The sequence below is a fragment of the Dermacentor albipictus genome, chromosome 5, assembly GCF_038994185.2.
Source record: "Dermacentor albipictus isolate Rhodes 1998 colony chromosome 5, USDA_Dalb.pri_finalv2, whole genome shotgun sequence".
Taxonomy (NCBI): domain Eukaryota; kingdom Metazoa; phylum Arthropoda; class Arachnida; order Ixodida; family Ixodidae; genus Dermacentor; species Dermacentor albipictus.
In genome coordinates this window covers 112,616,128-112,630,500 of record NC_091825.1, presented here as the reverse complement: position 1 = coordinate 112,630,500, position 14,373 = coordinate 112,616,128, and the positions used below count along the sequence as shown (strand labels likewise).

General features: G+C 46.5%; 1 protein-coding gene across 2 annotated transcripts in view; it reads right to left on the bottom strand.

Annotated features, from left to right (window-relative positions):
- The window catches only part of LOC135897044 (SRSF protein kinase 3-like), a 29,417-nt gene extending 18,792 nt beyond the window's left edge, over positions 1 to 10,625 (bottom strand). The window contains exons 1-8 of one of the 2 annotated variants that reach the window (XM_065425609.2): positions 10,512 to 10,625; positions 10,321 to 10,405; positions 7,183 to 7,286; positions 5,284 to 5,392; positions 4,520 to 4,607; positions 4,315 to 4,402; positions 2,943 to 3,049; positions 1,681 to 1,843 (exon numbers count right to left, since the gene is read on the bottom strand). In XM_065425609.2, the coding sequence (XP_065281681.1) occupies positions 1,681 to 1,843; positions 2,943 to 3,049; positions 4,315 to 4,402; positions 4,520 to 4,607; positions 5,284 to 5,392; positions 7,183 to 7,286; positions 10,321 to 10,405; positions 10,512 to 10,536 (769 nt within the window). In that variant the 5' untranslated portion in view covers positions 10,537 to 10,625. Of the gene's footprint in view, positions 1 to 1,680; positions 1,844 to 2,942; positions 3,050 to 4,314; positions 4,403 to 4,519; positions 4,608 to 5,283; positions 5,393 to 7,182; positions 7,287 to 9,452; positions 9,613 to 10,320; positions 10,406 to 10,511 lie in introns of those variants that run through there. The other variant, XM_065425610.2, reaches the window with a different exon arrangement.
- Positions 10,626 to 14,373: the final 3,748 nt, after the last annotated feature.

Sequence of the window (14,373 nt, the reverse complement as noted above, 5' to 3'; positions counted from 1 at the left end):
TCTCTGGCTGCCCAGCAAACAATGATAATTACGATGCGACTATGCTGCATGACGGTTTTTTCAGGAGATTTATGGCGGTGCCCATGCAATAGGGAGGATTGGTCTGCATTCGGGAGTCTCCCGGACATACTGGGAGAGTTGGCAGATATGCTCATTTCTGACTGCGGTGGTGACCTCAATCAGAAAGAGCACGCAAAGATCAATGCTACTAAGTGACTGCTGTGGAAAGAAAGGGGGTTAACCGAGGGGCCCGATTTTTAGTAGTCATATCATAAGAAGCCAACAAACACTGACACCAAGGACAACATAGGGGAAATTGTGCTTAATAAATGAAATAAAGAAATGATAAATTAATGGAAATTAAAGTGGATGAAAAAACAACTTGCCGCAGGTGGGAACCGAACCCACAACCTTCGCATTTCGCGTGCGATGCTCTACCAATTGAGCTACCGCAGCGCTGTTTTCCCATCCACTTTCTTGGATATTTATGTGTCCTTGTAGAACCCTGGGAGTGTTAGCCAGTACCACCTCTCACAGACCTAGCGGCGGACGTGGCACGTCCTTTTTGCCGCAGGCGTCACGAGAACGTGATCTTTTTGGGTGAAAGCAACTGGTCAATAAACCCACACATGCTACCTGAAGGCATCAATGTTGCCGGATTCGAGACCCTCGTTATGTATTAAACAAGAAGAAAGGGGGTTAACCGAGTGGCCTGATTTTTATTAGTCATATCATAAGAAGCCAACAAACACTGACACCAAGGACAACATAGGGGAAATTGCGAAATGCAAAGGTTGTGGGTTCGGTTCCCACCTGCGGCAAGTTTTTTTTTCATCCACTTTAATTTCCATTAATTTACTGTTTCTTTATTTCATTTATTAGGCACAATTTCCCCTATGCTGTCCTTGTTGTCAGTGTTTCTTGGCTTCTTATGATATGACTAATAAAAATTGGGCCCCTCGGTTAACCCCCTTTCTTCTCGTTTAATACATAACGAGGGTCTCGAATCCGGCAACATTGATGCCTTCAGGTAGCATGTGTGGGTTTATTGACCAGTTGCTTTCACCCAAAAAGATCACGTTCTCGTGACGCCTGCGGCAAAAAAGACGTGCCACGTCCGCCGCTAAGGTCTGTAGTGGTGGCGCTGGCTAACACTCCCAGGGTTCTACTAGGACACATAAATACCCAAGAAAGTGGATGGGAAAACAGCGCCGCGGTAGCTCAATTGGAAGAGCATCGCACGCGAAATGCGAAGGTTGTGGGTTCGGTTCCCACCTGCGGCAAGTTGTTTTTTCATCCACTTTAATTTCCATTAATTTATTGTTTCTTTATTTCATTAATTAAGCACAATTTCCCCTATGTTGTCCTTGGTGTCAGTGTTTGTTGGTTTCTTGTGATATGCTGTGGAAAGAGGCACACTAGCTAATGGTGCAGACCCAGTGTTATTTAGCATTAGGCAACGGTGTCAAAGCCAACACTGACCGATATTTACTTGTAAGTGATAGCTATGTATGACTAATATTGGCCAATATTGGCGACATTAACAACGCATCTTGATGCGAGAGCAGTTTTCCACACTCTTTCTTTCCACTAGCACGGCCTTATGTTGGCGGCCCCCGTTCAGACTTACTTTATTTTTCGACGCAGTAGGGCTGCATGAGATAATGCCCAGATGCTCACCCAATGAACCGGGAAGGCGTAGCCCCATCTTCTGCCACTGGGTGGCCTCATAGGCAAGCTTGCGGACGTAGGCGTCGTCCACAGCTATCAGGATGTTCTCAGGCTTGATGTCCGTGTGGATGATCTGGCACTTGGTGTGCAAGTACTCCAGACCTTCTAGCACCTGCAAGCACCGCACACAATTCGTTCATCGCCTCACGTCAGCTGGCACCACGAGCTAAATGGTCATTATGCTAATGGAACACTAAAGAGATATAGAAAATCATGCTAAAATCTAAACCGACAGGTTACGTTCTCGAAATAACAAATGAAAAAATAGCTATGGAGAAATGGTATGCCAGAAATTATGCAAGAATAAAACATGGATAGTTTAAATCCTGGGGTGTTGCGCACCAACACTGCAATCCGATTATGAGGCACAGCACGGTGGGGGACTCCTGAATAATTTTGACCACGTGGTATGCTTTAACGTGCACCTAAGTCAAAGTTATACCAGCATTTTTGCATTTCGTCACCATCGACATGCGGCCGCTACAGCCAGGATCACACCCGCAAGCTCGAGCTGAGAAGAACAATGCCGCAGCCACTGGGTTACCACGACAGGTAACAAAGCATGTACAATGATGCCAACTAGAGTCCCTCGTGACAGCAATTCGAAATCGAAAAGGGGGCCGGAAGTTAGATAAATAGGGAAAAAGTGCCTCAGAAAGGCTGGCCTTAGGCAATGATAAGCGCACCTATCGAAACATTGGCCAGCCTTTACGAGACACTTTATCCCTGTTTATCTAACTTCTATAGAAGAGACATGCATGTCAAGGAGCCCAGTCGTGCTTGCCCCTCATCTACACAAGTCTCATATGTTTTAATTACTTGCATTTACAGGTAGCTTAAAAGCCGAATGGCAGGAAAGCACTGAGGTGTGGATGTTGCACACTTTTTTTTTTTTAATGTCTTAAGAAAAGAGGGCCACTGATGCACTAATATGTGGACTTGCCTGAGAAACCTTGCTTTGACCATGCCAGCGAGTGCGATTAGCATGCAAAAATGTGCCAAGCTCGCACTTGGCTCTCACGCAAGTGGAAAACTAATTTCTCCGCAAAAGTGTGCATTAAAATTGCAGGAGTCGCGACCGTGATATCCAGTTGCGCACTAGATACGAGGCCACGGTGTTATAGAGCAAATGCAGCATAAGTGCACCATACAAGCACAAACGTTAGCAAGACACGTTTTTAACGGAAGCCAAGAAGCTGTAGTTTCTTTACCTGTCTGATGATGGCTCGCACATTGGGTAGTGGAATGCCCTGGTAATTTGATCGAATGATCAATTTGAGTAAATTGTGTCCCAGTACTTCGAAAACCATGCACATATCTGAAGAGTCGCATTAAGGACACCAAACACTGCAAAATCAGCAGCTAAGTTGAAACTGCATAAAAGCCACTGCTTGAGCTTTTCCACAGCAGTCATGCAGAAAAGTGGGCAATCAAACGAACACAAACAAGTACTTTACCTACATAATGAAATGTGACGGAAATTTTTGAGCGCCCAATAAGCGCAATTACTATTCAAGAGCAAAATGTCACATCGCTATGCAACTGGTCAAACCTAAGTGCAGCAAAAATTATGTCTGTATAACAGAACCTGGAGATAATGAAAACAAAAGTACTACTCGCCTTAGTTAGGCCTAAATTGATGCACTTCATTCTGCGAGGATATTACACAAATCTCTGATGAGAGCTCTGCTGTCACATCACTGCTGTGCACAGCAAAGTAATTTTTGCACTCGTTAGAGTCTGCAGTTAACCTTCAACACCAGGTAGCTGACGGTAAATCCCAAGCCGTATGCATCTTTGGGGAGTTTATTCAGAAGCAAGCAGAATGTGTACTCATACTGCAATGGCAGGAAGAACAAACGTCTCGTGAACTATTCTTGACATGTCTCCCTCACGAAAGTTTGATATGTACAAGAGGCTGCAATAACTACTGCCTCTCGTCAATGCGAAGACCTCAATGAGCAAATCAAGAGGCCACAGTTTCTCACTGTCGCACCAGTTTCTAGGTCACAACTGAGCACTCGCATTTGAATTTGCTTACTTAATGTGAAGTCCCAGTTTATACTATCACTAACCACAACAAGTATTCTGCTTCGGAACATTCACTAACCACAACAAGTATTCCGCTTCGGAACATTCCAAACAGTTTTGCCCCCGGGACAACAAAACATGCTGCACACATTGTCCTATCTCTCAACATCTGCGAGCTCAATAACAGTGGCACAGGGACTGCCAAAACGACGCCGGCACACAGCGATTTGCTAATAAGCTGTCGCAGAGCAAGAACAAATGAGAGCAACTAATCATGCCTCAGAGGTGCTGCACCTATCCTGCTCATCCTCCACGCCTAGCTCGTCTCTCACTATTAAACTTGAAGCATACACATTATAATACAAGAATAAAGGGATCTAAGGGGAAAGATTCTTTTTTGTTAGCCCCAACCATACCAATAAATATGCTACAAAGCCAGAAATGCATAGAGGAAATTCACTGTCATGTGTAATTGAAATGTTAGCCAGCGTCACTTATGGCCAAGGCGGCTGATACATTACGAGATGCATGCAGTACAGATTAGAAGGATACGGGTCCCGTTGACTCCAGAGATCTTGAAGTCATCGAGAAGCTGCACCACCCGTTCTCGGCATGTGTCGTCTGTATCGCTATCCCGAACCTAGAGCGCGTTAAAACAAAAATGTCGGGGAAGAGAAGGGAGGCAAAAGTGGTTTAGAATAAGCCACTGTACTTTGATCATCCTTTGCACACCCAGTGAAAAAGAAAAAGCACTCACCGCCTTGAGAAGCTTGATCTCGTCTAGGGCAGTGTCTGTGTAATGCGAGGCACTCTTCACAACTTTGAGGGCCACAAACCGCTTGCCCCTGTCCAGTAAGAATAAAAGTTGCAAAAGACGCCACGCCGATCGTGAAGAACACTGTTAAAATCGATTTTCTGGCTTCTGAACTTTACACGACTTCCTAGTGCTTCGCTGGTTGTCTCACTACTACACCGTGGAAATTAACTGCCAAAACTTATGCAGAAGTACCACTCACAATAGACACCATAGTGAAATGAATTTTCATACTATCCCATCGATCACTATCATGAATAGCACAATAATATATATGACACGGTTCATCAGCCACACAGCAGAGGTGAACATGCCCACCAACTTGGAGAATATGCAATCATTACCAACTGTCGGGCTTCATATATCAAAACTACTTAATTGGCCATGAGGGACACATCGTAGAGAAAGGTGCCGAGATTTTATTTCGACCACATAGGTTCTCTTTAATCACGCGCCTAAATTCAAGCACACAATCTTTTTGACATTTCGTTCACAACACTATGTCGCCTTTTTCTAGAAACGTCTTGAAGCGCTTATTAGGGCTGCTCTTACTGGCAGTCGCAACATGTTCACTTTCCAACCACCATTATGAAGAAAATGGGTTTTTTCCTTGATTTCTTTCACTCGTCGTGTGCTGACAAGTGTCTGCCCACAAAAGGATTAATACCAGAATGTGGGAGAAAATCGGGAACAGTTTGGAAACTCACACGAGGTCCCAGCAAAGCCAGACGGTGGAAAAGTGGCCCCAGCCCAGCTTCCGGACTACGTGGTACCGACTGTGAAAGAGGTCTCCTATCTTCACCGGGTGGTAGCCCCCTGGGACAGACAAGTCACAATAAAGCACGGTTTTGCAACATGTTCTGCTGTGTTAGCAGAGCTGTAAAAGACTGCTGAAATGTCTGAATACTTAGCAGGTTGGGCAGCAAACTTGCTAGGATTTCTTACCGATTGCCAAATGACATCCCAGCAAGAGGAAATACACCAAAAGTACAGATTAGACTACACAGGCAACCTCCTTAAAATACCACTGGTGAAAACCCCACCTCTCCTTGGCTTTTGCCTGATGGTCACCTTGTATGTAAGCAAAGCAGCAAGAACTGTTGACAGCACAAGCTGGCAGGTGCCTCACACCAATTGCGAGCATCTCGCTATTGCCCCCCCCCCCCCCCTGTCAGTTTAGGCAGCAAGCCAGGCACAAAACATTCTGGCTGCCCAAATATAGGCCAGACTTGACAATGTTTACAAATACAAACTGCGCAACAAATCACTATGGTGTACAACGGTGCTTGACATGCTAGCCACTGCTGCGAGATTACATGCTTTTCATAAACTTTTGCCCTGGTACATGGCTCACAAATTCAAGCGCTCCGAACAGGCATTGAGCACTTGCAAATCATCCGCCAAAATTTACTGAAATTCTAACATGTCATAGCTATATATTCGAAAGCTGTGAATGCTGCTCAAACACATATACAAGACCATCATCTCTGATCATGTTACAGCGACAAGGCTATAGCACTGAACACTGCATTTTTATTGCACAGCACCAATCATGGTTATCACGTCACAGTTCTCAAAGCACATGCTCAACAACTGTACAACATTAAAAACAGTGACGTAAAATGTGCATACCTGCAGTTTTCTCTCACTGAGTCCATTTCGGCTGCTGTAGGCTCAGCACATAATGCAAGTGATATCCTAAACCTTACTGATCACAAGTGATGTCCTCTTACCATGATAGTACCCATGTCACACAGGCACCCGTAAACTCCTTTTAACTCCGTCTCTCATCTCAAGGGAGACGAACTCAGTGTCAATCGGCCACCTTCCCGCTAATAGAGTTTAATGAAGCTGTTAGCGAAGGAAGTCGGGCGATCTCCCTTGACAGCTGGAGGGAGCACTTGTTCCCACAGTGCTTAAGATACAAATGAAAAATTAGCTTTTGTTCGTGCTTAATTTATACTTGCTTGTAAATAAACAATTTTGATTCCATCATAAAAAAAAAAGTTCAAGCGATGCTTGCTTGCTCACGTTTATACTTGGCTGCTTCCCTGTACTCTCAACCCAGAGCACCTCTTAAGAGTACACACAGACACCATCGTTCTCTCGTTCACTGCTAGGTTTACTTCGCATGTGTCAGGTCATGGTCATGCCCCGTCACACTTCTTATCGTGTGCAAAATGACCGGGGAAAAAATGTAACCAGGGCACACGATTACAGCCAGAACGGAAAAAACCAGCAGATGTGCCACACCGTACGCAAAAACACAGGTGGACACATGGTTTCCAGCATCACTCAAGGCATCACTATGTTTATTGAGTGCATTTTACGTTTCACAGAAGCATTCAACTTCTTGCATTAAATGTTACCATTTATTAATTAGAACTGATATTTTTTGGGCGCATACATTAACGCAACAGTGCCTAATGCGCACCTGGCGGCTTTTGCGAAGAACCCACTGGTAGCCTTTTGGCACCACCACTATTCCCTTCAAAGTCAAACTCCTTTAGGATTCTCGTGCTTCATCAGACAAAGGCAGTTCATGAGCGCCTGTGTGTAAACACGTGTACAAGGCAGCCAATACCAAACAGGCAAGGGGCACACACCTTTGCAATAGTCCCTAGGATCTTCTTGTTCGTCATCGTCAGAGCCCAGAATCTCCTCCTCTTCCTCCTCATCCTCACCGGCATAGTCGTACTGAGACTCATTCCTGGCAGCGTAAAGAAGCACGCACAAAGGGTGCTGCTACAGATTTCAAACGCATCACAACCAAGCGTGCCATGATAACACAAGACCCCATTTTTGTAGCAACACAACATACATTTCAAATTTCACAAAAAAACAAGAAGGTCAATGAAACAGTTGTAAGTGTAATATATCCTCCCTGCCATTGACAAGACCTCTACAATGCCCCTTTCTCTGATCACCATCAGAGAAAAAAGCAAATGTAAAGCAAAGGATGCTTTACAATCAGTTAACGCTCTGAACGTTGAGACACCGTTAAGGCCTTGTGCAGTTGTTCAAGTGGGTAATGATAAGAATTTATACAAGAAAAATAAAACAGCCAAGCATGCATAGTTCAGAGCTACTATGTACATGAACTGTAACATGCACTGCTTTAGCATAAGAAATGGCCCAAGTCATTAACTTTGCTAAGCAAAGGTCATTCCATTTGTCAATTCTTATCAATACTCTTTTTTTGCATGTACACCTACACCGATGCTCAAAAAAGAACCTGAACAAACAATAACAAGTTATACCACAAAAAATGCAAAAACATAATCTGGCACACAGAGACGTTGCAGCAACATTTTGTTAAGCGCGAGCAAAAAATTATCGGCACATTCAACTGGTCATTTTATAAGTTTGGCTGTGCTACAAAAGTCGTTAGTTACAGGTGTTGTAGCGACAAGACTTTGCCCATTTGATTGCAGCCCACTTATGCTCGCACTAAAGATTAGTTTCTGCGTTATGCAACATTTGCAGCGCTGCCAGTGTACTGTAGGATGACCAGTAGAATGTGGCGTGTCGCTGCTTCAACCAGAAGGAAAACTTCTGGTCCGAAGCAGAAACAGAAGGCCAGACGCAAGAGTTGTACAGACGATCCTGTCATTTACTTAACGACCCGCTGACGCTGAGAAAACGTTTAGGACACGAACACACTTCCTGTGCCGTAAGGCATGACGCGAGTAAGACGTCAAATAACATATTCGCAACCCCGGCGGCGACTTCTCTGGTGCAACGCAGCAACAAAGGCACGGCGAATAGCCACAAACATTAAGGTTCTCTCCCCGGTATTAAACGAGCGGACGCGGGAGAACCGACAGAAATCAGAAAGACGAGATGCTTCCGGCACAGCCCCACCGCGATAAGCGCGCGCGAGAGAGAGCGGCTTCACTGCAGAGCACGGTGGTTTCGCACCACTGGCCAGCTAACGCCCTTTCCGGTCGTTCACAGGTGGTACATCGACCACAAACTGCGCGACTTGAACGCTAAACCTCATTACAATGCATTAACGCGACAGTATTCAAAAGCACACGTTCGGTACGAACGCGAATGCTCGGCAACTTCAGTTTTCGGTCACAAGAATCACCGGCGTTAGAAACGCGACACATCAGGCCAGCAACAACCCCAATGTGCTCTCAGGAGCCCTATGAACGGGGTGCCGTACCACGAAAGTCAAAATGAACACTCGTACGCCGTCATTCGTGCAGCTATTAGTCACCCTAAAATGCACCGCCTTACCGGAAGGAGCGTTTGCGAAACCCCAAACTGACGGTCGCCGCGTTCGGCTAAAGGGAAAACGTAAACTACTGTTGCCAAGGGTCATAAAAGGCGCGACAACGACTTAAAAGCGGCAATCGGACGTCTGTTTAGAGGAACGCCGAGTGAAGCACGACGGAATCAACTGCGATCGAACGAGCGGTGTTCGTACAAGGCGTTCCCCGCAGTGGAAGGCCTCGCCGCCCCGTCGATGCTCTAGGTGCAGCAACACCGCCGGCTGCACAGGCATTTTTCTTTTTCCCGTGACGACACAAGTGAATCGATTCAATCAATACGCAAGTGACCTGCTATATTCGGTTCCGTACAGAAACCGTTACACGCGAGCGAACAGCGGCTCCCTTTTGAACAAAAAAAAATATACATCGGAGGCGAGGAACAATTCGGCTCACATCACAAAGCGCCGCTGCGCGTAATTCCACGAATGAAGAACGCGCCGCGCAGGCAGGCAGGCTCGCGGCGAACGAAAAGCGCGGTACAGCATCGATGCCTTAGGACAGTCGCCTCCGGCTAGCAAAACAAGGCCGGCAGTGTTTCGCGATCGGAACCTTTCACTCGCGTAACGAGAGAGCGAAACGACGATAACAACAAAAACCTGGGTCCGTGAACGGGTGCTGGGGCGAGCATGGTCGAGTTGGATGACCGGATTGAATGTCTCCCGGTGCGGTGCAGCAGGACACCGGACAAGGTTCGCCAGTCTTGCAGCGCGCACGGCGCGCGCGAGGGCAATGAAAACGACGAAAGGATGACACGAGACGATCGGACTTCTAGCGTGCTGCCACCTTCTTCGACGCCACCAGCGGAAAACACAGGACGACGACGACGACAACAATAATAAAACACGGCGAAGAAAAGAAACGAAGCGCGCTTCGCTCACGCTCAGTTTCGCGTGCTTTCTTCTTCGCGGAAGCACGCGCACAGCAAGAAGGGATCGCACCGGCGCACTTCGACCGCATAACACTTATGCGTCCAGCAGACGTGAAATACCACTGCCTTTCCGTCCGAAGCTAGTCGTAAGCGGCAAACTTCCTTCCTTCCTATGAACACTTCGGCAACTCTGCCTAATTTAGGCTTACTCGCAGGTCGCGGCAGCGCACCTTTCACATCGCCGCCCCGCCAAATGAAAGCACAGTCGTTGCGTGCGAGAAAACGGCACGCTATTGTTCCGGCTTGAACGGGCACTTCGATGTCACTGCTGATCGAGTTGACCCGAAGGGATCCGAACTTGTCACCAGCGAGCGCATCGGTCCGCATTTGCCGAAAGTGTCACAAAAACTTCGCAGCGACAACGATGACGTAGCTGCGAACTTTTCCCCGCCGGCTTCTAGTACTACGTGCGGCTACTTTAACGGCGTACAGACACGCAGCGAGAACGAGTAGGCACTTCGAAAAACGTAACGGTAACCCCGAGCGACTGCAAGTGTGCGGTAAAAGCGACGTAATTGGTAAATGCCTAGGCCTACCGCTTCTTGTCAGATGCATCGGAGCGACCCTTGAGCTTGGACTTGGGACCTTTTGAACGCTTCTTTTTCGCCTGGATGGCCATAACTGCGTCGGAAAAAAAATGTTTGGATGTCTCTTCGCCGTCACCGTGGAAGGATTATAACGCCAGAGCTCGAGAAAGACGTCGAGTTTTAAAAAATACTATTCCTACCTTTTCGGTTCACATCGGCATTCATCTTGCAGCGGGGGCACACACAACCCACATTCAAGTCAAGGATGGCCTTTGATTCTCACATTACTACGGCAGTAGAGAGTACGCTAGTAGTAAGCAACTATAAACGTTATTGTTCAAGTCAATTGAACACATTGAAATTTGTTTTAATGTAGTTTATTTGTTTTACCTATAATAAATATATATTTCTGCAGGCAGAAACTGGACCTTTTGTTTTTGCAACATCACCGCCGATATTAAATGGAGATCTCGGAAGCCATGTTTGCAGTGACCTCACGCACGGATTGGCCTAAAGATGGTAGCACCATCTTTGTTAAGTGGCCGGCGGTAATTTCAAATTCTGCTGCGAGCGATTTGAAGTGACTGCAGGGGCAAAACCGCCGCTCTCTGTGTATTGAAGTGGCGTTATGTAAATCTCCTATGTAGTGCTTTTCTGAGAAAAGCGCAGAAACGTGACGAAAAACGTGGCCTGTCGGGAACCAGTGACCCGTGGAAGCGTATTTTATGGACACAAGTGGAGTTGGACCGCATCGACGATCTAGTGCGCTATTGATCAATTATTGTTCGCTGCTCACAAAAGGGCAACTAGTCCGAGCTCATTTTGCTCATTTACCCCGAACTGCAGAAGACGTAACCGGTAGCTTAAATGGACGGCAAAAGAATGGATCCGCACTCCAGAACGGCAGAGGAGTGGGTGGTAGCTGTTGGAGTGGTAAGACGAAAGACAGGGTCAGGCTATTCGAGTACGCTGGAGCGATGCCCTTTTTCTTGCAAAAATTGGGCTTTTGGTGATAACGATCGATGGTGAGTTTATGTTTCTCAGAAATTAACCGAATTCTCTCCGTGTCGCTTGTGCGCAAAAGAGGTTCGATCCCCGCGACTAATAAGCGGAAATGCGGGTGGATAATAACAACTATCATCGTCAGACAGGCTTGGCGAATCTACATTGGGCTAGTAGGGTTGGGCAGGTAGGCAAAACAATGACGCCCACTAGAAACATACGTAGGTACGCGGTAAGCAGGAATCGCATCGTACTCATGCACAATTGTCCGGCGACTCTGAGGCCTGTCGTCAGCGAGTTTCCCACGGCGTTTTCCCCCTTTTTTTTACCTTTTTTTTTTCTCAAAACAAGAGCTTCTCCCTACGAGTCTCGTCCACGTTGATCTCTCAGGGAGGGGATCATCCGACTCCTGTCATCGATTGCTCTGTAACGAGCTAACAGACTGTACACCCCCTTTTTTCCTGCGGTGTACGAGGAGGAATGGCTATATAACTCACGCGTGGAAGTGACTTTCTGGGCAACTCGGGGCTCGCATCCTGTCTGCTCTGTATGAACTAAATAGCGTCATTGTGCGGGGCCGCGTTTACAAACATTTCGCCAACGTGACAGCACAATTACGCGGCTGCGGTTTCTTTTTTTGCTATTTTTCTTCACTGTAACCGTATACTTGATTTTTATTCCACTTTAGTTCGTTCTCTGCAAGGGGGTCTAAATAGCATCCTTCTTGTTGTCATCTATCCCTGCCTTTTTACTAACCGATCCGCTGGCAAATCTAGTGGGGCTCCAGCCCGCGAGCCATGTGCAAGTACACTCTTAAACAAAATTACACCATTTGTGTCGTATCTTGCCACGCAACAATAACCGTCATCGGTACTTCCATGTCACGAACGGCATGCGCGTTATCAGCATGACAGAGAATTCTCCACAAGAAAGTAACGAGCGGAGCGTTTCCAAGAAAGTAAATGCAAGCAAGACAGATGACGAGGATCGTTGTGTGGCAAGACACGACCCAAAGGGTGTAATTTTGTTTAAAAGTGCATTTCAGCGTGCGGCAAGAACGAGAGAGCCCTCAATTCGAAAACTTAGCTAATTAGCGCGACATTAGGCTATCGTTCTTCGTACAGGTTCACTTCACTCCTTAGAAATGACTAATCATTCGCATTGCTTTCACTATAGTAACGTCTACAAGGTTCTTATTTTCGTATAAGGGGTTGGGGCAGAACTGTCTGCCTCCCTTTTTTGGGCAGCCCTGCAAGCTTATTTTCTAACCAGAAACTCCCGTCCGCAGACTATGCGTATTTCTCGTAGTTCCCGCTCAAATGTTTTCGCCGGTGACAGTTTGTCCCACAACAATAATAGTCATCTGCCTTGCTTGCGTTTCCTTTCCTGAAAACTCGGCGCTCGCTACTTTCCTGTCGAGAATGCTGCGTCACGCTGATAACGCGCATGCCGTTCGTGACTGGAAAGTACCGAGCTCGCGGCGTTAAAGAAAGGAAACGCGGGCAGCACGGATGGCGATTATTGTTGTGGGACAAGATACGCCCCAAAGGGTGTAAATTTTTCTAATAGTGTGAACATTCCGTTTTCAGTATATATCACTTCTAGAAAAATTTACACCCTTTGGGGCTTATCTTGTCCCACAACGATAATCGTCATCTGTCTTGCGCGCGTTTCCTTTCTTTAACGCTGCGAGCCCGGTACTTTCCAGTCACGGATGGCACGTACCTTATCAGTGTGACGCAGCATTCTCGACAGGAAAGTAGCGAGCGCCGAGTTTTCAAGAAAGGAAACGCAAGCAAGGCAGATGACGATTATCGTTGTGTGGAAGATATACACCCCAAAGGGTGCAACTGTTTTACACTCTTACAAAAATTTACACCCTTTGGGGGGTATCTTGTCCCACAACAATAATCGTCATCCGTGCTGCCCGCGTTTCCTTTCTTTAACGCTGCGAGCCCGGTACTTTCCAGTCACGAACGGCACGCACCTTATCAGTGTGACGCAGCATTCTCGACAGGAAAGTAGCGAGCGCCGAGTTTTCAGGAAAGGAAACGCAAGCAAGGCAGATGACGATTATTGTTGTGGGACAAATATACACCCCAAAGGGTGCAATCGTTTTAAGAGTGTAAGAAAATCTTACACCCTTTTGAGTGCCCTTTCTGCCACACAACGATAATCGTCATCTGCCTTGATGCGTTTCCTATCAGCTATCATGCTGATAACGCGCATGCCGTTCGTTACTGGAAAGTACCGGGTTCGCAGCGTTAAAGAAAGGAAACGCATCAAGGCAGATTACGATTATCGTATTGTGGCAGAAGGGGCACTCCAAAGGGTGTAAACTTTTCTTAGAGTGTAAGAGTATACTGTTCGAGCAGTCGCGGCGGCTCTTCTGCTTATCGTATGATGCTGTACATACCATCGAAAAGCTTATTCCTTGTAGATTATAAATATGTTTAGTATGTATGAGTGGCTGTAAGCGTTAAAAATATATGTCAGTCATCATCATCATCATTATCAGTAGCCTGGTTTACGTCCACTGCAGGACGAAGGCACCTCCCTGCGACGTCCAATTACCCCTGTCCGGCGCCAACCGATTCCAACTAGCGCCCGCGAATTTCCTCGTTTCATCGCTCCACCTGGCCATAGAAGAAGCTAAATATACGCGGTTTTTACTAACTGGGCTGGTTTCGGTAATTGTGACCATATTTCGAAAGACCTACCACAGTTACAAAACTGACTTGCGCTGTAACTTTAGTACATATTTATCTATTTCCCAGACGTAGGTCAAAAATGTTGTTTTATTACTTTCTTGCTATTTCGCTGTCGAATACAGCCAAATATAGCAACTTGCATTGTAAACAGCCCGCCAACTATTTGCTAAAGGAAGCTCAATTTCGGAGACAGCATAGCTCAAGGACTTTTCACTTCGGATGCGAAATTTTGATCGTACTTGTGCTTTTGTGTGTGTGTGTGTGTGTGTGTGTGTGTGTGTGGGGCGAGGTGTTACGGAGTCGCCATCTGTCGGAAGCGCCTCCCTATGTAGTATGAGGGATCACGCGG